General features: G+C 40.7%; 1 protein-coding gene across 2 annotated transcripts in view; it reads right to left on the reverse strand.

Moving 5' to 3' along the window:
* The window catches only part of agbl4 (AGBL carboxypeptidase 4), a 270,269-nt gene that overhangs the window by 127,615 nt on the left and 116,520 nt on the right, over positions 1-26,134 (reverse strand). For both annotated transcript variants that reach the window (XM_071487762.1, XM_071487763.1), the window contains one exon: positions 1,239-1,455. In XM_071487762.1, coding sequence (XP_071343863.1) covers positions 1,239-1,455 — 217 coding nt within the window. The remainder of the gene's footprint in view (positions 1-1,238; positions 1,456-26,134) is intronic.

Here is a 26,134-nt window from a genome sequence, read left to right on the forward strand (position 1 = left end):
AATGTTATTATGTGTAAATATACTGTACTTGTACTGTGACTGTTTCACATTATCACATCACAGTTGCTCACAGCATGGTGGCAGGATGGAAGACCAATTTCTGATTTTCCTCTATTTAAATACATCATAGTGTTGTGCAGACAACATTTTGGTTGGCTGCATGGGAAACAGATATGCCAGTTGCTCTCTTTCTGATGTATTTCTGACAGAGTAGCTATGCTAGGCATGTTTGCAGCTCAAGCGGTTGATACTTTCCAACTGGATTTTGGTTAGGTTTAGTAAAACACATTTGTTGTTACAACCAGAAACCACAGATGTTACCAACTCAACAAAAACTCAACCCTTAAGGATTATAACTTTAACAAATATAATATAATATAATATAATATAATATAATATAATATAATATAAGTGAATGTTTTCAATATTGAATTAGCAGTGAAGAACCTGGTCTTTAAATATGAGCAGTATTATAAACTGAAGTGTTCAATTTAATAATGTAATTATCCCTGTATGTCATCACATTTTTTTCATTTAGATATTTTCTTTTAATTTTCTTTCAACAGTATCATCAGCTGTTTCCATGCTATGGTTTCTGAATTTAGTAGTACTTTCTGTATTTTATGGTCAGGTGCTCCCTACAAATACCTGTACTTTCATGGTGCCCCCCTTGCAGCAAGCTTTCCCTGACAAATGTTGGAGGACAGAAGAAAAAGTGGTAATCTCTCAAGCATTTCTAATGAGTTTTTCTCCTACAATTATTTGATAAGAGCAGACAAGACTGGAGGCAGCGTGTATGATACACTAGCTCCTACTGCTGAGGTGAGAGCTCTGCTGATTACACACACAGCCATTTATACACACAAACACACAAAAAAATGCATGCGCGCACACACACACCCGCACACACACACACACACACACACACACACACACACACACACACAGACACACACCCAGAGGCTTATATAGTCCGTCATCTCAGAGTGCAACAATCCTAATAATAACATGAGAGGCTGAAGTTATGACCAGCAGGCACACCTAAGTTACCAATCTGGGTCTCCTTACCCTGGGTACACATATGCACACGTACACACACGCACACACATACTCCCACTACACTTTCTAACCTTTCTGCCCCTAATCTTCATGACTGTTCAACGTCTCTGCTCCACCCATAAGCACTACCGCACTTCTGTCTCCATCTCCACCTGCTCACTTTCCACTTCCTGACTCACCACACTGAGTCCAAGTTGCTCCCTCTGCAGGTAGGGCAGGTTCCTGCGCTCCAGGCTGGCCAGGTAGTGCTGCAGTCTGGAGTAGGTGTATGGGTAGCAGTAAGCAAATTGGTATACATCGTCCTCTCGGTCGAAACAGAAGGCGAAGGACATCACATAGTTGCGGCGGTGGTCAGGGCAACGGTAGTAGTACACGTTTTTGGCTGGAAGCCTCTGCCTGCAACAGCAAAGACAAACATATTATAGAGACATTAGAGGGGTCATTTACAGGACAAGTCTTTTAATGTGAGGGTATGAGGTCTAGAAGGTTTAAGACAGCATCAGGTAAAGATGTGAGGAACACTGAGTGCACAGCAGCATTGCAAGAGGAGGAAAAAAGTGAGAGAACTGAGAAATCGTAATAACAAAGTTGCATCAACTTGTCAGTTTGCCTTTGAGATGACACGTTCAGCAGACAAAGGAGAACAAGGACTGAGGGAAAGAAGGGGATGTCACTTGGTAATCATCTGATGGGATTCTTATATAATACATAATGGATGGGTGAATGTTGAAGAAAAAAAGAACAAAAAAAAAATTTTTTTTCATTTGTTTGTTTGAACATTCACCCGCCCATTATATGTAAAATCATCAATTCTCTGATTAACTATCAAAATATTTCACATTTTAAAAAGTAGATATGATTTAATACAAACAGTGCCATTTCTGATGATTAATCACCACTTTGTGATTTATCATTTTTCAGATTAACACCACAGTTTCCATTTATCATTTAAGGCAAAGCCAAGAAACACAAACATATCAAAACATAACTAATAGATTTGGAATGAAATGGATGTGAAAAGCAAAACAATGAAATTAAATTACAAAGAGTGAAAAATTGCCAACTAACATGATAAATTGAAAGGCAAATTTACTTAATTTCTTGATGTTTTAAATATCACTTCCATCCGGAACTGCTCTGTATCCTCAAGGTGGTTTAGCATTTGGTTGGACTATTCTGGTCCTGTAATTACTGTCACCAAAAGTTGATACTAACGCTGAAAGATCCTTTACATCAAATGATAATTAACCTAAATGTCAATTTTGATGAATGGAAGAACAGCAGCCATGTCTCTACGTCATGGTTGACCAAAATGGTTCATGTCATTCATTTGCTCTCCTTTCTCTTTCTTTTAACCCTGTGACATTCAGGTTTGTACCTGTACTAAATGTGGCCAACTGCTGTTTTCAGCTTTACATTTTAAATGGCACCACTTTCCATGTGAACACAAGAGATTTTAATTATGAGGACAACAGTACCATTGTAATATATGTGATCTTTTGGATAATGTGTTTTGAATTGCAGTCTGAGCGAAAAGCAGAAAATGTGATTGCATGTTTGCAAAAAATAGTTTATGGGCTTAGAGCATGACTTTCATGTTTTATTCATTACATCTCAAGTTGTGGTGTAAGCGTGTGAGCAATTTAGAGAAATTAAATGGAGTGAGGAATGGGTAAGCATCTGATTTGTGTGTGTATCAGTATGTCATGTGTCTTGTTGTGCTGAGGGGTGTGTGTTGTTTGTAATATGATGCATGTTTAGTGTTGTGTCTTCCACGTCTCCTTTTTTGTGTGTGCTGGTTATGTACTTTTCGTTGTGTGTTGTATGCTGGGCCTAGGGCTATATAAAGCTGGCTGATTCTTGCACCTCATGGACAATCGATGGGGTTTAGGACAGTACTGCTGCAGTCCACAGAACGTCTTTTCACACTTTTCATCTGTCTGTCTTCCTCTTCCTCTCTTTCCTTGTTTAGCCCTCATCCACTGAGACATGGTGAGAAGGGTGTTGTATGCGTGCAAGTGACTGTATTTCCCCCCCTTCCCTCTTCCTCTTTTTCCACCTTTGCTATTTCCTGTCTTTCTCTAAATCTCTCTTGTCTTGTCCTGTCACTCACTGACTCCACCTTGACAGTTTACATGAAGAAGACCAAGCATGGGGAACAACACTGCTGCCATAGTAGCTCTGGAAGATGCTCTGAGAGAGGTGGATAAAAGGAGGAAGAAGATGAGGACGATGAGTGATTGGTGGGTTTGGGGTGTTGGGAGCTGGGAGAAAGGTGGAATAAGGAGATAAGGAGAAGATGAGAGAGCAGGGCGATGGCAGATCTGGGCCTGATACGGATATATACGGGAAGCGGTGGCGGCTAGCAGTGTAGCGGCTGTGTGATGGTGGAGCTGGCTAGTGAGCTAGCGTCTCTGGCAACAGATCAGATGAAGATGCTATCAGGGCTGTGATAGGAACAGGACCTGATAATCAACAAACAGGACAGACTGCTCTCCGCTAACTCCGACAGAGTGAACTTCTTTCTCTGATTCACCTCTAAAGAGGGAGGACAGGAGAGAGACACATAAGAGTTTTATGTGTTGGCTCAGACACCGAATACATCAGGTTTGGCTACTGTCTTGCATAGAAATGCATAGTGAACACACATGCATGCATTTTCAAACACTTGAATATGTCCCTGTAGGTACCTAGTAAAACAAAAAGCTAAATCACCCCGCCTCACTCAGACAGAGGGGGAGAAGGGGCAGATTATTCCTTTAGAGGAGGAGAAAAGAGAATGCATCTGCATGTGGCTATCTCAGCAGAATACTAATGCAGCCAGTGGCTAGCTATACCACACCCTGCCTGCCCACTGGAGCCAGTTTACCAGCCTGGTTTTACAGCCTGTTCACGTGGACAAAGAAGTGGGAAAAAAAACAACAAAAATTTGATAATCTTGGAAAAAAATTAGAGCAAATTCTTTTATTTTTTCCTACAAATGGAGCATGAATATTGTTCAATATTGTTTAAAATAGAGCATACTGTGAATAAAACTGACTGGCAAGGACAAAATACACCTTCACATGACACACTCACAAATGCATGTACACTCATACAAACCCACACAAACACACTGGTGTATTACTGTGGTGCCAGCCCTCTGCGGTGCAGGTTAATTAAAATAAGATGACACCCCACCTCTTTACATATTTCCCTGTTTGGCTCTGCCCATCCATGCAATCCCACTTCTCTCTCTCTTTCTCTCTACTGGGCAGTGTGCGACCTTGCCAGAGACTGGAAAAGTCCTAGCTATTGATTTTAATTACTGCTGCTTGTCCCATCACAGCATTATAGTCATAGGCCAGAGAAAATAGCTCAGACTTCTTATGGAAAAAGACTGCCTGTAAGGCCCAGACCACAAGGTAAGGAACGGGCTGTACCTGCTTTAGGTACCACAGTCACGCACACAAATATTTTTTAAAAAGCACAAAATCTTCAGGACATGCACACTAATGCACACAGTCCCTTTGGTTTTTATCTAAGCGGTGGCTGCTCCTGCTTGGCAGCTGGCAATTTGTTTTATCTAAATGGTACCTCCCTGTGCCTCTCCCCTGCCCATCTCTTGACGTGGTACAGTGCCGTCGTTCCCAAACAGAATTATCACTGCATGGGATGAGGGAAAAAAATGGAGAAGCTTCTCCCAGATGATAACGCACTCACACATGGTTTTACAATTCAGTGATTACAGAGACACTGACAAACACACACACAGGCGGGAATATGCAGAGTCCCACACTGAAACAACACAGTAAACTCAAACCATTTGTGAGCTACATCAAGGTCATTCCTTTGACACTGAGCTGAGGGACAGGTTCACTTCCACAGCGTCTCATCACAGCTTTACAGACAGAGATAGAAGTAGAGCAAAGAGAAACAGAGAGACTCAAACACTACACAAAGACGGGCAGTAGCTGACAAATAGAAAAAGAGACGAGTAAAGAGACAAAGTCAGAGACAAGGGGAGAATGACAAGGGAGAGGGTTTTATCAAGATAGCAGGCAGCCTTTAGTGAGGTGTCACTTTGCTTGCCTGGGCTTTTCTACTTCTGAACCATTGGTAGCTACAAACTCCCGCTCTGATTTTGATGGCGCCGGCATCTCTCTGAAGTTACGAGATGAAGGCTTATAAATTGGTAGCTTTCATACAGGCGACATCTTGTCTATATTTTCAAATCAATCAAGCGTAGAGGACACGCCAATCACAGTTGCTCTGAGCACTCTCACAGACAAAGGCAAAAACATACAGGACAAAACTCACAGGGCCTGGATGCACACACACACACACACACACACACACACACACACACACACACACACACACACACACACTCATCCACTCCTTTTTATTTGCTGTCTCACTGTTGTCTCTTTCAGCTTGTCAAATGTTCATCCTGTCAACTGTTAGGAAGGTTAAATGTCCAATATGCCTGTATAGCTGTCAAGCTCCACAGATCCCGACCAGCTCATTTAAGGCAAATAGTTAGTCCGTTTGGCAAACATTTCACATTGAATGACATATTTCTTTACTCCCTCTGTGTTACTACGCCAATAATTGAAGAGGCAATATTTCTTGGCACTCTAAAACGATGCCAGATGTTAGATAAGCTCATTGTTTTTAAAACACGGTCCTGTGTTCTTGTTTTGCATACTAAGTCAAGCAGAAAACAGCCTCTGAATCATCTGAGGAGTATCAACCGTGTGGCTATGTATATTCATGCGCGTGAGGAGGTGTATATGAGCGTGTGTGCACATGTGTGTAAACATGATGGCATGCATATATATCTATATATATATATATATATATATATATATATATATATATATATACATACACACACACACACACATATATACACACACACACACACACACATATATATATATATATATATATATATATATATATATATATATATATATATATATATATATATATATATTCTTGAGGCATCCATCTATCTTTTTTGGATGCAAATCGAGTTGCAACAAAGCTTTCTGGAGATACTGTTACTAGGCAACCTGTGCTTGCTTTATAATTTGGTTGGCCTGCTGTATATTAAATGTGGTGGTACAGTATATTTATTAGACTGCAGCTTCATGAGAACAAGCCGTCGACTAGGACTTACACGACCAGTGAAGAGAGAGACTCAGTACAGCAGGAAGTCATGGACAGTGATTCGCCCTCAAAAAAGTGGCAGTGGCGAGGAGATACTTAGTGTAACATTCGTTTCACCAGTTTCAGAGGTTAATCATAACTTTCTGCAGCAGGCTGTGAGTAGGCATAAAGTTGAGAAGGAGCACATTAAGACCGGGGCTGATGATGTGAAATAGCTGGGATTAATGCTGCTGGTAGAGTCTTCTGGCTAGCAGCAGTAAGGTTTTGTAGGAAGCAATAACAGTTGTGAAATATGGACTTTTCTGTAACGAGAGAGCTGAGAGTTGCACACCTGTGGAGACAACAAGCTGTTAGCGGCCTTCCCAAGTCAGAAACAGCCCTCTGATGAGGTTGAAACATGACGGCATAAGACACTCTTCCCTGGTAGGTGCATCAAAACACCCAGAAGGTTTACTTCCATCAGATGGCCCTGCACACTGCTTCCTGCTTGAGGCATTGTCCAAGGCAGTTACATCGCCAGGCTTCAGTGTTAGCTCTGATATTCACATATTACTGGTGAATTTAATAAGTTAAAGTGTGGCAGGATTTGAAGCTTTAAACCCTCAATGAAGTTCAAGGTGAGTTCCCCAAATCAAGTCAGTCAATATCAGATCACACTCAGTGCTTCACCTGAGTCCAGATTATGCAGCGGACATAAAATGTGAAGGTATTTCCATAAAAATCTGAATGCAGTCATAAATCTTGGAGTCTCATCTAAATAAAACATGTTTGCTGCTTATGGAAGAAACCCTGTTTGTTCTGCTGATATGTTTAATACAGGAGAGGTTGTGTGTGATTATGTGTTAGTTTGACTGTGTGTTTGTCTCTCCTTAAAATAGTGTCTCTCCGTGTAAAAGTGGATCTCTTCCAGTAATTCATCTCTTTGTCATGTCACTCTCAACATATATCTCCTTCTACTTCTCAGTCTAATTTAAATTTTTTTTTTTTTTGGAATAAATATTCTATTGTCACAGGAATACGGCAAGGACTCTTTTACTCGGACTCAGATGTCCTGTTGGTGATCCAGAGATGGAAACACTCTACTGTCGTGCTCCAGATAAGAGTATCAACTAAATTCTTATCATGTAAATGTCTAGCCAGTACCTCTATCTCATACTCCTAAACTTTTTCATGTAAAATCTGATAGAAATGTGCGAGATGGACCGCACTAATACATTCACATGGGATGCTTTTATCACCCCTGAGGTGGCACACAGAGATGAAAATACTGGAGGATTTGCAGTAGTTGCTCTAACTCATAGGCTACTCTAAGATATTGAAAATGGGGTAAACATTTAAAGACTACATATATTATTTCATTTAACTTGTTTTTCAATTGAATTTTGCTGTCATAAAGTCTCTGATGCAGTTGCTCAGTTGCTTGTCATCCTAAAACTTCTGCATGATCACTTCCTGTAGAAATACGATTTAAAAAGCTCATTGTTCGAAGCTCACGTTTTAATCCCAACTGCACAATATGTTTCAGTAATTTTTAAAATATGTACTGACAGGTAAATGAACATAAAATGAAATCTTCAGGTTGTTTTCTCATTTCTTTCCAATAAACAGTAACATTACTTCATCACTGAGCATTGTGACAGTGCCTGGATGGACCAGTAGAGGGCTACACCTTTGAGGTAATGGTGACCTGTTGAGAAGTAAAAGCAGAGAACTCATTGCATGTTCCACATAAACTTAAGAGATTACATTGCACATTTACTACTTTATTTGTCCGTAAGCAAACTACAGATACAGAAATGTGACTTGAGGGGAAAAAGATCTGCCGAATTATGTGGTTTGGGTGTATAAGGGGAAAAACTGTGATACATGTATCTGGTAATTAAAGGCTACATTATATCTCTAACGAAATAATTTAATTTCAAAACAAAGACCGAGCCAAACTGGCAGTTTGGTGCATCTCTCAAATAATGCTCCACTGGACTGTGCTGTCGGTTTTTCCAAATCCATCCTCAATTGCACTAAAAAAGTAAAACATGCCACATATATCTCCCAGAGGGGTCTTGACTAGATTGAGCACGCTGGGTTTTGCAAGTAGCTAGCTCCCCTGCGTCTTGTGGGGCAGCAGGGCAATTAGCAGAAAGCAGATGATCAGTGTGCCCTCGCCACTGTGGCGCCACTGGTCCCCTATGGGGCAACAGGGCAGGTGCACATTTGTCTGGAATAATGGGGGGCACAAAGAAAATACACACAGGCAATCATAAAAAAAAAAAGGAAAAAAAAAATCTCTCTCTCTCTCTCTCACACACACACACACACACACACACACACACACACACAGAGCTAATAAAATGATGATGTCAGCGTAAAGCCCCTGGTGAGCGGTGATGGTGGGAGTGGGAGGGCAGGAGTGGGCGTGTGTATGTGTGTGTGTGTGTTTCAAAGAGGAGAGAGAAGAAACCGGCCGTCTATAATTGTGTGATGCAGCATTTCCCAGAGTGCAACATTATACTCCCATCACATTATCTGTATGTGTGTGTGTGTGTGTGTGTGTGTGTGTGTGTGTGTGTCTATGATTACAAGTGTGGACCAAATAGACAGACTGGCGCCAGACTAAGTCATAATAATAATGTTCCAAGAGACCAGACATGAGCGCAGACAAAGACAACAGATACACACACACACACACACACACACACACACACACACACACACACACACACACACACACACACACACATACAGCCAAGGTATATGATGTGCATATATTGAACATAGCAGGGTGGGCATCATGAGATAGAAGATGTTCCTCTATTTGCATGAGTGATGTTTTCTATACAATGTAACCACAACTGACCAGGCCCGACAAACCCACTGACTCTTCTGTCTTTCATTTTCTTTTTTGAATTCAATCTATTGAATGATTGAATTCAATTTCAGTTCTTGTGTCAACCTGAAACATGTCTGAGAACACATCCACTGTGGTTATTGTACTCTGCCCATACTGTTTTTATCATCCAAGTACATAATTAATAAAGTCATCACTTTATTTACGACTGAAACTCAAGTGGATGCGAGAATATCTTCTGATCTCACTGTGTCTGACTCGCACAGTGAGTCAAGCCAGTAACAGTGGGACAAGTGATCTCAGATCAAGCACCAGCATCACTGCTCCTGTATCCCCGGAACAGTTGTGTGTATGTGTGCATGCTTTTGTGTGTGCGTCTATGTGTGTGAGTGAGTGTGTGTGTGTGTGTGTGTGTGTGTGTGTGTGTGTGTGTGTGTGTGTGTGTAATAAGGTCATAGAGAGTGATGAGATCATTTTCTCTTTAAATTTACCCAGTGAAAGGCAATGCAACACACATGACACATTCTGAAATCACTTTTATTAAATTCCACATAGAGATGAGCTCACCTCCTGTAGTCCATTACACTGATCAGACTGACTTGCTGTTGTGGAAGAATAACCAGCAGCTGGAATAATGCAATGACGACCAAAATGAATAAGAAATCCTACTTTTGTTTTTTATGTTTAATTTATGTAGGTTTATGAACATCTGATCTAATTTTTTATATATATATGAAATCAGGTACAGTATTGAATGAAACACCTGGGCTTTATTGACAGTGAATGTTGTCCCTACCTCTTGGAATAGAGAACATTAGAAGACTGTATAGAAATCTCATACATACAGGGGCTCAGGAGGAAAAAGACCTACATGATACTAAAAGTGGGCAGGTAGCGAGAAACAAATGACGAACAGAAATACTCTGAGGTTATGGAGGTCCTCGACTAATTCACTGACCACAGGATGAGGTAAGTTCACTGGGTCGCCTTTCCTGCAGGGAAGCTACATGGAAAACATCTGCAGCAGAATTAGTGTAAATGAAAGGTGTCCTGATGGCCTTGTATGAAACTACAGGTGAACATGAGACTTCAGAGAGATGTCGGGAGGGTGAACTGTAACGGTTAACATTGTAACATTGTGAACAAGCAAACAAAGCAAATGCAAAAAGCAAATAACACATTTTATGGCTCCAATTAAATATTTCCTTGTATGATAATAATTTCTCTTCACAAAAAGAATTTATGTACTTGTAAAAAAAAAAAAATAATAATTTTCTGTACTCAAAACCAATTGTGTACTCAGTATTAAGGCACAAACCCATTGCCTTAACCTCATGGTCAAGGCGCAAAAAAAAACAAAACAACCACAACATCCCCTGTTCAATTTCGCCAGCAACATTTAAGGCATATCATAGTCCTCTCTCTCTCTCTCTCTCTCTCTCTCTCTCTCTTTCTCTCTACATGTTTCCTTCCTGTCAGTACCAAATAAAAGCAAAATCTGAAAAATCTTAAGAATGTATATGTACACATATATATTTATGTTTTGTTCAAACAAAACTGACTGAACAAAACTGGGAAGTCAATTGTGAGAGCGCTGTGCAGCAACCAGATGGTGTTTACTGTGCACTACACATATGCTATTTTGTGGTTCCTCTTCAAAGAAGGCAATTGAGACTACACTCCAGTAAAAAAACGAGCCCATAGGTCGTTCGTGCAGCAGATTATTATGACCCATAGTTACATTTTGTTGTTAGGCTACATCTAGCGGGCAAAGTCATTATGACAGGAGCGAAAGGGGAAGTGCAGTGACATAGGATATAGAGCGACAAAGTCCATGTCAGGAGGAGGTTGGGGTGGATGGATGAGTCAATAAAACACAGGACTATGATACAGAAGAGTGGTGTTCAATTCCCTTGAGGAAGTAGCAGTTTATGTTTTTTCTATTATGGATGACTGTTCAACAAAGTTAACCATGTTGTTATCATTGTAACCATAACAACAAAGATTGTCTAATGTTGAGGAGGTACTTAATTTAACCTTTTCCTAAGTCTAACCAAGTAGTTTTTGTGCCTAAACAACCTACATGGTTGTTCAGGTTGAATTACTTTAATAAAACTTCATCCTCCTACTCCAGGTGATCAAAGAGTTATGCTTTACAAAAGATTTTAGCCATTAATATCGGACAGTAAATTACACCTTTAATTGCATTATTGTCATATAAGCCGAAGACTGTATGATGCTTCCAAATAAATGCAAAAATACTGGTTAGGTTTCATATTGCAATTAAGTGGAATAAGAACATGAGTGAATGGTTTGACACCATGAACTGAAACAAGAACCTAAAACTAGAGTCCCATTTTCTATTTTCTGAATCAAGAATCAGGTTTTTGATTCAAGTTTTGAATCAGGAATTGATTGTGAATCAAATCACGATTAGATTCAGAATATATATATATATATATACACACACACAAACACACACACACACACACACACGTGTATATATATATATATATATATATATATATATATATATATATATATATGTACACAAATTTTTTTTGTTTTGTTTTTTTTTTGTTTTTGTTTTGGTCTTTGTTTTTTTTGGTTAATGGCCAGCTGCCATGTGTCGCCCACCACAGTTGCTTATAGTATGATCAGCACGCAAACCTCATGTTGCGTCTGTCATGAGATCAGCAGAATTGTATTCATCTAAAATCTCTATTTGTTCCTCTGTGCTCTCCCTCCTCCTTCCATCCTGCCTCTGCCTCCCTCTCTCCCTCTCCATCCTCCCTGAGGGCCCTGATGGCCTTGGCACAAAGATGCCAGCCTGTCTGCCCACATTTCCCTTGGCACAACGGTGGCAGCTGGAGGCCTGGATGCCCTGTCTGCCTCTATACTCCCCAGTATATCACACATACACACAGACCCACACATACACGCACTCCACATTTACAGCCTGCAGCCAGACGGGTGTCACCATGTGTGTGCCAGGGGTAACAGCACCCACAGCAGGGGAGAGCTGGAGGGGGGGGGCAGGGTGGGGTGAAAGAAGGGGGTGGGAGGATGGGCGCTTGGTTTCTCAGACAGCCAGATGCTGCCAATTAACTTCTCCGGCCACCACAGGGCTGTAGGGGGAGAGTCTGGCACCTGTACCAGCCAACTCCCCCACCCAACCCCAAAACAAACACACTTTCTTGTGGCTGTTGGTAGTAGCACCATTGTGTGTGGCTTGTGTGGGAGATAAGGCAAACACACACACACACACACACACACACACACCTGAGTTACTGTAGCTGCACTCTCCTGGCCTTTGCCTAAATAATCTCTTGCCTTCTCAACAGGTGTGGCACAGGTCAATCTACAGTGCACCAGTGCACAGTCAGCTGTATACAAGTGTCTGCAACCTCCTACATGAGAATCTAAACCATGGCTAGATAGATAGATAGATGGATAGTGAGGACACACACACACGCAGACGCAATCATATATATATACATATATACATATGTGTGTGTGTGTGTGTGTGTGTGTGTGTGTGTGTGTGTGTGTGTGTGTGTGTGTGTGTCTGTGTGTGTGTGTGCTGTCAGGCTGTGTTGGTGATTATACTAGACAGAAGGAATTACAGGCTATTACAGAGGAGAGCCTGTGGCTGCAGCAGCCAGAGCTGTACTGCCCTTAAAGGCTTATGGCTCTCAAAAAGCCTGCCTATTATTCCCACCACAGCACACAGCTGCTTGCTGAGCGTCAAAGATATAAATATAGAAAACAAACATGAATCTACTCTGTGATATAGTAGTTGTATTTTATAGTTTGATTTGAAGGCAAAGTATTACAGATTTGGAAGAAAAAATAGGAAACCAAGCGTGGCGTTTGCCGGCAGGAGAGTAGGCTGCCACTCACGCTGGACTATTGAACTATTTGATAAACATACATGACAATGACAACATGAACAAGTCTGGGAGTCAGGTGATATTATAAATTGTCCTTATTGTCTCTAGCATAGACTCAACAAAGAACAAAGGTAGGATTCAAAGCAGAAATACTATATTTGAATGCATTAAAGTTTCTCCTCACCTTCTGTGCTTTTTAACCATCTGCTACTTTGTCAAGTGCACAGATAACCCTGAACAACAGTGTTACAGCTGGTTTCAAATACCTTGATCCTGAAATGGCTTTCTGGGCTTTGAAAAGTCAAATGTTTTTAGTTTAAAAGAATAGTAACCTATGATGAAAATGCTTTAGGCGGAAATATGTAGTTACATTTATATCAAAACAGATATTTTCCTCTGTGGCAGCAACATCAGTGAGAGTGAATTTTAGTCATGTGTGCTGCAGAACAGCCAACTTCTGCTTATCTGCTCTGATTTGAATGAAGACATGATTAGGTCTTAAAGCAAAAGCGTGTTACATATAGCTGCTCTATCACAGCATTTAATCTTAAGAAAACAGGATATGGTGGACTGGTCAGCCTAAGCTGTATGGCTCCAGTGTCTGCACACTCAGAAAATTTGTTTCTTTCCCAAAGTTAATTCACAAAAGTAAGAAAGAAAGAGGCCAACTGCTCTTGGGAGGAGGACAGAGCCTAGTTCGAAACATTTGTCAATATGAGGTTCACAGTCTGACAGAGGATAAGTATTCTGCTCATGAAAGTATTTCTGCGAGCTTGTGAGAGAAGTCAGTGTCACGCAAACCGCAATTTTGCATCCTTCACTTTGCAATAACGGGTTTAGTTAGGTGTAAGCTAAATATGTTTACAATCAAATTAAACAACAACAACAATGGCCTCATAATTCGCTGTATACTCACAAACGCGCGCACGCATACACACACACACGCATATATATGGCCCTGTCCATCAGATGAGCCTGTTCCCTCGCCGTTCTGAGTGACAGATGACTTGTCACAGAGCTAAAAGGGAGAATATTTTACTGCAGATTGAAAGAGGAGGAAAAGGAGAGATGGGGAATAGAGAAAAAAAAAGAGAGAAATTGCTCCATTACACCAGAGAGGTAAATCATTCAATGTGCTGGAGATCACAGAATGGCATTTACATTTACACACGTTCACATGGGCACATATATGAACATGATTCACCCAGTCTCTTCGTGGCGACACTCTCTCTCTCTCTCTCTCTCCATTTCAAACATACACTGAAGTACGCACATACATATGCGCATGCACACATGCGCGTGCGCACACACACACACACACACACACACACACACACACAGAGATCATCAGAATCCAGGCATGAGAAAAGCTGAGAGGCTGGATCAATGTTGGGCTCTGGTGATTAGCCTTAATTGAGGAAAAAGAGCTATGGGAACAAAGAAACATTATGACCTTTTCCCTGTCTGCACAGACCACACGCTAATAAGACACATTCACATAATATCATACTGACCAGAATCGTCTAACTACATCAAAAGCACTTTCTCATAGGAACAGTATGCAAATGGACAGCACAGAGAGAAAAACAAACCCCACAGATAATTGACTATCCTTGCCATGTTTTTGTGCGTGAATGGCAATTTCCACTCTCCTGTCGAGTGCATGCTGATTATTCTATCAGACAAAAAGAGGTCCGTCTGTGATGAAAAGATTGGCAGTGTTTCACATCCTGGTGCTGTGGAATGGCCTCTCTCTCTCTCTCTCTCTCTGTCTCTCAGGCTCTCTTAGTTCTCTTTCTTCCTACATCCTCTCTGTCGCTCTCTCTCTGCGCGTGTCAGTTCATGACTGAGTCAAATACCACTTGTCAGGAGAGCGCTGTTTGGACTGACATGAGATAAGAACAGTTATATGTTATTCCTCACGGCTGCTGGACAAGGGAATAAGACTGTGATGTGCAAGTAATGCGTGGACCAGTGGCAATCATAATACTAAGGCCTGCAGTGTGGAGGGACAGACCTACTACAGACACCAACCAGGTTCATGATGAAATATATTTCAGGTATACAAATTCTGGATACACTTAATAATAAAGCCCACAATTTAGAGTGTATTGTTATATGAATCAGGTACCAATAAAATACATATAGGTTTCTACTGGTACTGCAGCTATTCTCCCCTTATTGTTCTTTAAATGCACATTGGGAGCAAGGTTTTTTCCATCATTTTTAATTGTATATATTACTTAATCTAGATTCTGGCTTATTTGCTTCCAGTTTGAAGTTGGGTGGAGCTAAGCTGGAGCTGAGTTTGCTGAGGTCACCAACTAACTCCATATATTTAAAGAATAACTGTATCCAGGCTACAAATCCTGTTTGTGCTGCTTGCTTCGTCCACGCCCTGTGCAGCACGGCACATCAGAATGCACAGTACTGCAATGCTACATCACAGTCAGGTGTGGTCAGAAGTGCAACAAACCTGAACGTGTTCAACCCATAGAGGTCAGTGCAGCAATGCAGAGCTTTCATAGGCAGGTGTGTGCCTTTCCAATCCATGTCTAATCAACTGAACTGAGCACAGGTAGACTGAAGTCAAGGTGAGGAAGATGGTCAAGTGAAACGGCACCTGAGCTAAATTTCCAGTCCTAGCAAAGGGTCTGAATACTTGTGTCAATGTGATATTTCGTTTTTTTTCTTCTTTTCAATGAATATGCAAAATATTCTAAAATTCTGTTTTCAGTTGTCATTACAGGATATTGAGTGTAGATTGAGAGAGAAAAAAAATATTTTTGTGATTTTAGCATAAGACTGCATGATAACAAAATGTAAAAGGATGAAGGGGTCTGAATACTTTCTGATGCACTGTAGGTGTATCTGGACCACAAAATGAAAGCAGCTGATTTTTTTTTTTTTACCACAATAGTGGTAGGCTCATGTTAATACAGGATCTATTTAAGGTGTTGGCTTATTGAAAAAAACGCACAAGGATAGGGGCTGAATTGATACTCTTTGAAGATGAGATTCCCAAGAAATTGGTTCCTGCTTTAATCAGATGGGCACCTCTGAGAAATGAAAAGGGTTAATGTGAATACACCCCCACTCCACCCATCTATACATACACTTAAACACAGACACACACACACACACACACACACATTCAAACACACACGACAATGTAAAAACTTGCATTTATTAGGTTTGTTGCCCAGTTTTCATTTTGCTCTCTCACGTACATACTGAAATACACGCACACACACACACACAAACACAGAGAGCGATTATCACCAAAGGTGCGTATGCCTGCTTGTAGCTGTTCCCACAGGGAAACTAGCTGTACAGCTTCTCCACTATCATTTTTCATTGTCTGCTTATGATGCCCCATGTGAGCACACTGACTTTCATTTAACCCCTCACAGCACACACGCAAACACACACTCACATGCATGTATGACGCCGACCCCTCCTTTCTGTCTCCATCTCTTTCTTTCTCACACTTACACCCCCCCCCCCCCCCCCCCACACACACACACACACACACACACGCAGACAGCTTCTCCCTGCACTCCTGTGTTTCATTGCAGTGGCTAAAATGAAGCTGTATAGGCGTGTCCACCACACTCTGCAGCCACACAGTGAGGCTACTGTGACTTTTCACAACCGCTGCTTTTTTTCCCAACCAGACACAGGTCGATGATATAAGAGAACAAAAATATTATCATATCCATGGTTGGGTCAATTCAGCTATGGATATATTAAAACACTATATAGGCATGATAGAGCATTTAATCCCCCATTAATTTTTTTGTGCTAAAATGCCCCAGGGTGAAAGAAATGTTTCCACTTGACTGGAAAAAGGGCAGGGTCACCTGCACAGGCCACCCATGAGACTTGTGGGGAGTCAGTGTCTTGCTCAAGGACACTACAGCAAAATAAATGCTGGACAGAAGGAGGGTCTTAGCTGAAGGTCTCCTCACTCACTGGACCACACTGCTGGTCCAAATACTGCACATACTGTAAATCCACCTACGTATATCACGAAAGACTGTGTACAAGAATGTTTTGTGTTGCAAATATTAAATAAATTGAGAAACGTAGACCCCACCCATTTTTCTCACAGCGGGTGGAGTTTCTGGATAGCACTTGTCTAATTTAACTTCACTGTTGTTGTTGAGTTTTTCTGTTATAATAATTTATAAATTTGCTCTGAAGTTGACTAAGGGCCATCTATACAGATATAGTCACATTAGCGGTAATGATATGATAAGGTGTGATATGGTGTAGTGAACATACATTGAAGTTCCGTGCATATATTGATGGTACTTGAAGGATCAACCTCCTGACTTTAATGATCCCCTGATTTTTATATATAGATTGACATTTTTTGTTTTAGTGACATTTTTGACAACTGATAGTTTGCCATGAAATTTGGTACAGGCATGTCACCGTCAGGATGAACTGAAATAACTGGTGACCCCTCATTTTTTCCTCCAGCAACATCAAACTGACACAAATACTTCCAAAACATGAGGCTATGTACTTTGCACTAATTAGGAAATGTGCTAATGTGCTAATTAGCAAATGTGAAAAAAAATGCTGTATTAATGTGCTGATAATGCAAATCGAACATTTCCTACTGCAGCAGCTTCACATTAAAAGTATTTAACTGGATAAACACGAGCTGGCTTTTATTATGAAGCAGCCATTGGAAATGAAATGTGTTTGTCAGTGCAAGCTCAGCACTTGTTGCTGTTGTTCATCAAAAATGCATCTACAAAACAAGCAGCTACAGTGAGCTGTTAGATAATGGCTGCAGATGGGAAGCTGCACACCTTTAACTTCTCAGCCAGGTAACCAACTCCTTTCACCATGCCCTGTGGTTGATAGATTCATGCCATGTGCAGCATTAAAATCAGATACCCATCACTCACAGAATAATGGAAAAATCCCCATTATTGTCTGGCTTCTTTATTAAAACAACAATAGTTTGTTTCGCTGCCTCCACAATTCAGTGACCAGTAGTACTAAACTGCATTTGATGTTATCACCTGTAACTATATGTGTTGACAAATTTACCAGGACTTCAAGACTGCCCCTTTAACATGTTAACCTGAGGTGGTGGCCATGGTAAACAGCCTGTTAGCATTGTCACTGTGAACATATTTCCATGCTAGCATATATATTAAACTCCACACACTGCCATGCCTATGAACAGCCTCAAAGTGCAGCTAGCATGGCTGTAGGCTCTTAGTCGTGTTTGTAAAAGTAGAGTACTGCAAAGTTGTTCAGTGAGGTCAAGCCTGGTCTCGTCTTATCACACCAGTGAGCAATATTTTAATGTCATTCACTACAGTATGTAGCACAGGCATGGTAGCAGACAACGTTGGCTATTCTAAAAATAACTTAACTATTTTAACTATTTTATTTTGGTAATGATTCCTCCACTTTCACAGCAAGAGCGTTGTTTCTATACTCGCGTGAATCAGAAGCACAGAAGGTAGAAAAATTGGACACTTTTTTTGAGGGGAGAACATTGTTACTTTCTCTGCATGCAGCTTTTCACTTTTTAAGACTGGATTAAGGGACGCAACACATCCTATCTCCTGTGAAGAAAGAACTATCCTACAATTCTGTTCATTAATAGCTAGATCAGTAACATGCTGTTAAAAAGTTAAAAACAGGATTTACTGAAACATGTTCACTGAAAGCCCTTTAGGAAAAAATTAATAAATCAGGCTACTAATTTCAGGGTCATAGACAGACTAATGATGCAGTTATTTAATAATTGGTACCTTAATGTTACACATTGCATTGTTCACCTTTTGAGTTGATATGATCACGAGAGTGGGGAAAGGTAAAAGAAGTAATTTATGAAATCTGCAAGTTAATTTTTAAGTTGTGTTTTTCATATGTTTTTGCATCTTTCTAATTTCACTTTCCATGTAGTTAAATGAATAGAAATACCTCCTCCAATAATCAATCAAGTAAAAAGTACAAATAATATACTCTATATATTATATTTGACTTGAAGTTTAATATTATGTGCCTGCAGCAGGACTGCACTTATACTACAACTGCTCTGCTACCCTTTCCCCGTCATCATGAAGGGAATGTGTTAACATGTACTGGTGTGTTTGTAGCGTGTGTGTTTGTTGGCGTGTGTGTGTGTGTGTCTGCATGTGTGTATTGATTGATGCCTTCCAGGGCAGTAGCGTGATTGAAACACCTCCTCACTATAAAGCTGTCGTGCGTGTGATGGAGTCGCAGGGTCATTTTATGCATCACACCTGTCCCCCTTCCTCGCCACGCTGACACGCAATCAAATAGGAAAATGGGCGTATTTGTTTTCCTGGCCTTGAGAGGGCTTGTGCGGAGGGCTGTATATTTCTGTGTGTGCATGTGTGGTTTTGTGCTTTAATGTGTGAGTCCTTCTCACTCACACGTAAAGTCAGAGAAAGACAGAGAGACAGAGAAAGCGTGACCGAAAGAAAGAACAAGAGAGAGACCCGACAAATACAGACCAGTGATGGCTGACCATTAAAGATGGACAACTTAACAATTATTGGACTCAAACACTCATATTCAATTAACCAATTTTTTTGAGGTACTTGCTTATGTATCCCCATTTTAATCTCATTTGTTCCACTACTCCAAATACGCCAACTTGTAAAAACAATCAACAAAAGCTTGCTTACCAGAAGATAAATAAGTACCTCCAGTTCTCTGAGTACATGTTTGCTCTAATGAGCTTTGCTCTTGGTCAACCCCCAGCTTGAACTTGAACACATCAGTGCACTCGCTGTTGAATCAGGTAGTAGCAATTTATTATAAAACACTGGTGTGACACTTGTTTTATTCCCCTTGAACTAAACTAACCAAGAACATGGCGTGCTGAGAATGTGGTTTGTGGGCTATGTACTGTACTGTGTACTAACAGTGTTAGTGTTAGTAAAAACTGAAGGCAAAGGTTCCTCGGGATGTGATTTACTATAACAGAAGCTGGGCTTGAATATCCAATAACATTCCAATGCCCAGCCCTTAACTACCCACCATAAGCTGTCACTCTAAGCAACAGAAATCCCCATGCATGATGCAGAGAGTTCAGTGGTTTACAGAGCATGTCTAGAATCTATATCGTCTTCCTTATAGATTAACTTAACACATTTAGATTTGTGGGTTAATGATGGTCAGCATGCACCCCTTCCTACAGAGGAAAGTACTCTACATAAATGTGGAGGTTATTCGGTCTCAAAACACTATGTAAATGTGGTTATGACACAGGCTTTGGGAACAGTTATTGTACTGTTTCTGTTCAACTTCCACAGTCCTGATGTGAAACTGCTGATTAACTCGTTAGCATTCCTAGCTCATTACGTGAATCCCAAAACATAGATGTCTGAAACACGTGTTGCTGTGAAAGTGGAATGTCAAGCTAGCAAGAAATACGCGGGTTGGGAGCTACAAACCTTTGGCCTCACAAAGAATAGAAGTGGTTCTGGTTGGTCCTCTAGAAACATGTAATACTGTAATACAGCAGAATATCTAATGGAGACCAAGAAGAGGTGAAATTAGGGTTACTGTTTTTGCTTCCTGATTTTTCCTCTCAGTCTCACTTTTTTGTTGGGACAGCTGATAACAGCACAACCCAGAAAAAGACATAGTCTGTTTAAACAGGACAACTTTTTTTTTTAGATTATAACCTTTGTTTAATGTTACTCAGAAACTATATTTTCAACATGTACAGTAACATATTCAAAAGGGTTTTCTCTACAGATGTCTTAGTGGTTAAAAATTGCCATCCTTTCCATACATTACGGTGCAGGCTTACAAATGAGGTGCCACCACAGTAATGACAACTTGTTTACTTACACCTATAACCCGGATTTGTTTATATTTGGAGTAGCCAAAGTCACTTCTTCAGTAAAATATAAACAAATAGAGATTTACAGGAATGTATGAAAAATTACATATGCAGTGTCTGTTTGACGTGCTATTTATCTGAAAAAGAGGACTGATAGAGTCTACAGAGAGTTATATTGTATATGACTGGATTAAATTCTGACTGCATTTATTCCAGTGCAACTCCAAAATGACCTTTGAATCACAATACACATCTTTGAATGTAACCTGCGTACTGACATATCTTGAATTTCAGTTCATAAGTGCGTGTGTGTGTTTCCATATTTGCATTGAGAGTACAGAACTGGTGGAAAAATCAGGATCCATTAATTTCTATCCTCCTTACTGCAACAGGTTTTTTTGAGTCTTACTGACTCACTGTAAAACAGAGAAAACCTGTGTGCTGAGAAACATTTGGGAAACCAGCCCCAGATCTAAAAATAGCCCAGAAAGCCCCTAAAATAATGACCCTGGCTGGCTGCCGTAGTGTCTAAGGCTGGCAAGACAAACGACTTCCATTCCCGCTCGGTGTCTTTAATCAGCTTGTGATAATTAACGCCACACTCCATTGGCCAAACAAATATCTTTGTCAAGGTGCTCATTGCTGTACAAGTTCTTCTCCTGTTCGCTTAGACAAGATAACAAGCAGTCTTTAATTGCCTTAATTTTGTGTAGTAGCATTATAGACTTTACCCTGTGCTGTTAGTGGCTCTCATCCCCCTCTGTTTCCCTTCCTTCTTCCCCCTCTTTCCCTCCTTCCCAACAAGTACATAAAATATTTCATCATGTTAGGCTGGTGGGAAGTAGTAGTGGCATCAGACTTTAATAAAGTGAATGACCTTGTGGGATTGCAGAGGGGATAGATTAAGTTTGCCTTCCCTACTGGCAGAAGCAGCCACCTCTGTGGGGTTTCTTATCTGGAGCTTTACTTAATTACCTGCTTTAATTCTAACATTCTCTAAAATGACCCCTCACCACGATGAGACAAGCTGTTTTAATTAAACAAATGAATATGTCGCTTATCGGGCGGGATCAGAGCTCTCGTTTGTCACAGTAACAGTTAAGGATGCCGCTGATGATCACGTTATCAGCGACTGGGCCTGGGTTTCACCACACACAGAGGATGGAGGCAGCCGATGCTATCTAGTTACTGTATGTGGTGCGACGGTAAAGATATGAAAGATTACAAAAGGCCCATTAGACATAGCAGACATGTCCACTTAGTCACATTGTAATCAGATGAGTTTCATAATGTAGCTATCCCTCTCTTATTATGGTGGTAAAAAGGTTTATAGCCCAAAGGCAAAGAAATCGGGGAAAGGAGAGGAGTCGTAAGAAAGATAAACATGAGGGAAAAGGACAAATACAACTAACCAAAAGAAAAACAAAAATAGTTTAGCAGCTACTTCCAAAGTCACTGACACTGGCCAGCTTGTTTATGGTAGTTATATAACAATATTTTAGAGTGTGCAGAGGGTTCCTGTGCAGCGCCGCCTGACCAAATTTAATGGGAGAAGTGTCAGAGAAACCATTATACCAGCAGGGGCACGCACAGCCCTATTACATATGGCTGCTGGCTGCTAATGTGTATTAGCAGGAGACAGAGGAAGCAAGGTGAAGATAAGTGATTTTGCAGTTGCTGGATAAGTAGGACAAAGGAGGGAGGGAGTGTGTTAGGGAGGATGAGACAGAAAGCAGATCAGGAGTGGACTGGACACTACGAGGAGTGAGAACAATTTTGGAGTTGTTTGGAGTTTGGAGTTATTTGTGGTGTAAAGATGTGAGGAAACACAGGCTGTAAAACCTTGAGGTCACAGGTACAGTCTTCATGCTATACTGTGCCCATAAATAGCTATAGATAATGTTCCTGAGTAAGACATTAGCTGGAACAGCTTGATCAGTGTAGGAGTTTAAAAAGACTAAAGGCAATCTAAACATTAGAAATCAAAACAGGACTGCTGGAGCATCTCAAAACAACAACCACTAAAACAAGGTGACGGTGGTATTTTCTGTCTTTTAATAATTTAGTGAGGATTGAAGGCTGCTCTTGGCAAGAAAGTGTGAGTTTGCTGTGTTTGTGTCTGTCAGCAGCAAAATTCCAAACACTGTGTTTTTTTGACTAGAACGGGGCACCTTGCCCAGCCCAGGAATCCCAAATGCACAGAAAAATATAGAGCGGCGTGCCTTACTGCCAAACACATTAGCTTTCGTTCTTTATTTAAGCCTTTGTCAAACTATCTGTGGTACTTCGCTCACACAACCACTTTTTTATCAAGGGCTCACTGGCCAAATTTTGCCACTCGACACCAGTGGTACAAGATCAGGTGGTATTAAAGGAATGAGGAGGCTCCTCAGCTTGGTCTTTGACAGCCCCCTTGAACTCTGTGGGCCTGGTGATAAAGTGGCTTGATGAGTGGGCAATCTCTGTCTGCCAGCTGCTGGTCTAGCCAGGGGAGCTGGGAAGGTGCCAGAGTGAGTGAAGACCCACTCCATACAACAAACACACCCACAGTGAAATGTGAATGTGAATCAGTGTGAAACATGAATGTATGCTGGACCATGTTTGGCCCATATCTGTACAAACACACTCACCAGATACATACTCACAAACTAGGCGTACATACTAACACAAATGGCTTTTAGTTTCATACATTGTACACTGGTATGTAAAGACAAACGTACTAAAATCCACATATAAAGAAGGCAAGCATAGCTGAAATATAGCTATTGAATGAGCTGATCAAATGCAAATCTGCAAATCACTTAAGTGCTTATTCCCTTTGAAGTAGTCGTAGAGTGTGTGTGTCATCATGTGTATGTGCTTTTCAATATTTAAATCCAGGTCCCACAACAAATTCATAACAAATTTGAACCCTGACCTGTCCACTGAATGCATCAAAAACATTTTATTTATATATTCATTCATTTTTACAGATGGCTGAACAGAATGCATCACTGGGCCCCCATACTTTGACTCTATAGACTCTGATGATCTCTATCTCCATCTCTTATACTGGCTTACTTGTGTGCCTCTGACACACACATGCCAAGCACCCACAGCCCAGAGATTACTACTCCTCAAAAAACGGAACACCGACTGAAATCTTTTAAAAAATTAAATTAATTAAAAAAAGCTTTTGTGTTGTGCTTTGTTTCATTTGTATCAGCATTGCACAGATTTAGGGATTCCAATGATGATCCCTTCAATTCTTCTTCTAGCTCCACCATCAGGTCAAAATTTAAATTTTACCAAATCTTGGGTTCATAACAAAATACTTGCAAAACTAATGACATTCCCATCAGCCTCAGTTGTACTTTGTGTTTGGTGATAATCAGAAAATGGCAGCATGCTAGAACCCCACATTAAGATAGCGAACATGGTAAACATCAAACCATGCCTGATAATCATCAGCATGTTCATGTGGTCATTGTCAGCACGCTGTCATAAGAAATCAGGGATATAGACTCTTAATAATGTTAACATTTCTCAGTTATTTTACAGATACAACCAGTGCTCGTTCACATACATGGGTCATGTACTGCTGCATGCCTATTTTTATACTTCATGTGTATTTATTCAATTTTTTTATTCCATTTTATTTTGTTATATTTATAACAATATATGTTATGATATGTTATCATAAATTGTAAATTATGATCCTCATGATAAACAAAACACATACATGCCAGAAAAAGTAAATCTAATTTATTATGTCATATATTACAAAAATAAATAGGGGACATTTCAATCACACTTCTCTTTGACAGACTGCTGATGACCAGGCGGTGATATTTTTGAGAGATAACAGCACCATGAACCCTACTCTTTGCTCCATGCATATTCAGATGTCATCAGCTTGTGGATCTTAACTAGATTAGAGGTTTGTGTGTTGACAATCATGGTTTTCAAACGAAGCAAGAAGCTTTCTGGCTGATTGCGCCGACATGTCAGCCGATAATTCAGGAAGTAGAATACACATGAGTAGATTGGACGGCATTGTTCACTAAATGACAAGATCTGTCTTCCTCCCCGCCTCCTTAATTATCTTCCTCGGTTATAATTACACGTGTGAAGGTCCAGAGGACAATCACTGTTGTGTTGTACTGTCTGCTAGCAGAAGTTAGATGAGATAGGCAGGAGATACTGTAGAGAGCGACACCGGCTGTTAATGAAGGTTACTGTCTGCTGTTTCAAAATCACAAGCATTCATTACAAGAATAATGCAACATTTACATAAATTGTTTTGTGTCATTACATTTGATTAGCAGTACTACTGTATACATCTGCTGCTGCACTGATATACATTGTAAAACGACACATAGCAATAGAAAAACAGCAGAATATGATTAACTTGAAATGAAATGGTGTAAATGCCATGAAGTTGTCCTTTATTTGACAGTAATTGTTCCTCAAAATCCACAATATTACCAGCCATAAACAGCTGACAGTTAGGACACACTGGAGGCTTTCATTAAGAATAGTGATGACTGAGAACAGTGAGTGACCTGGGGGTCCTTAAGCAGCCTTGTAATTCTCTCTTAATGAAGCCGATGAATAAATGATTTGAGGCGCTGTGCATGAGGAGTCTGATCCCCCGTCAGCATGTCTCCGCGGGGTTAGTAGGAACCTCAAGAGAGTCCTCCTCCTTCCTCCTCCCCTCCACTTCCTCCTTTATCCTTTAGCCCTCACTTTTTTTTCTGCAGCTACTTCCTCTCTTCCATTCGTCTTTCTCACCTTGCTCTCTCCACCCCCCCCACCCCCCCACCCCCTCCCACCCCCTCCCACCCACCCCCCCCCCACCCCCCCACCCCCGTCTGTGATCCTAATCTCCTCTAAAACATCTTTTCCTGGACTGTGGGAGTTGGCAGATAGCGAAGGCCACCGTCAGACTCTGACTGACTCATCCCGTCATAAACAACTGGTGGGTGTCGGCATGTTGGCGGCCCTCCAGTTTCAGACACGCTTATTTTGACAGGTCATTTTTTTATGATGCTGATTGTTATTTTCCCTGTTATTGTTTTTCTTCACCATGACTTCAGATGGGGGGGTAAAAGTACAACTCTCTGAGATCAGGCAATCTTACTCTCTGGGCCAGAAAACAAAGATGACAGTAATAAAAAGGAGAACCAATTGCTCTTTCATTTCATTTCCACTGGGAAATCAGGCTGAGGGAGGAATAAAGGAGCTATAATAATAAAGTTTAAGAAAAAGGGCCTATGGCTTTCTATTCCCTACACAAACCACAAGGAGAAGCCACTGTGGACAGTACAGTTGCTCAGGGTCATC

This window comes from Trachinotus anak, unplaced genomic scaffold (assembly GCF_046630095.1).
Source record: "Trachinotus anak isolate AG129_WGS33_773 ecotype Australia unplaced genomic scaffold, CSIRO_AGI_Tana_v1 ptg000010l, whole genome shotgun sequence".
Taxonomy (NCBI): Eukaryota; Metazoa; Chordata; class Actinopteri; order Carangiformes; family Carangidae; genus Trachinotus; species Trachinotus anak.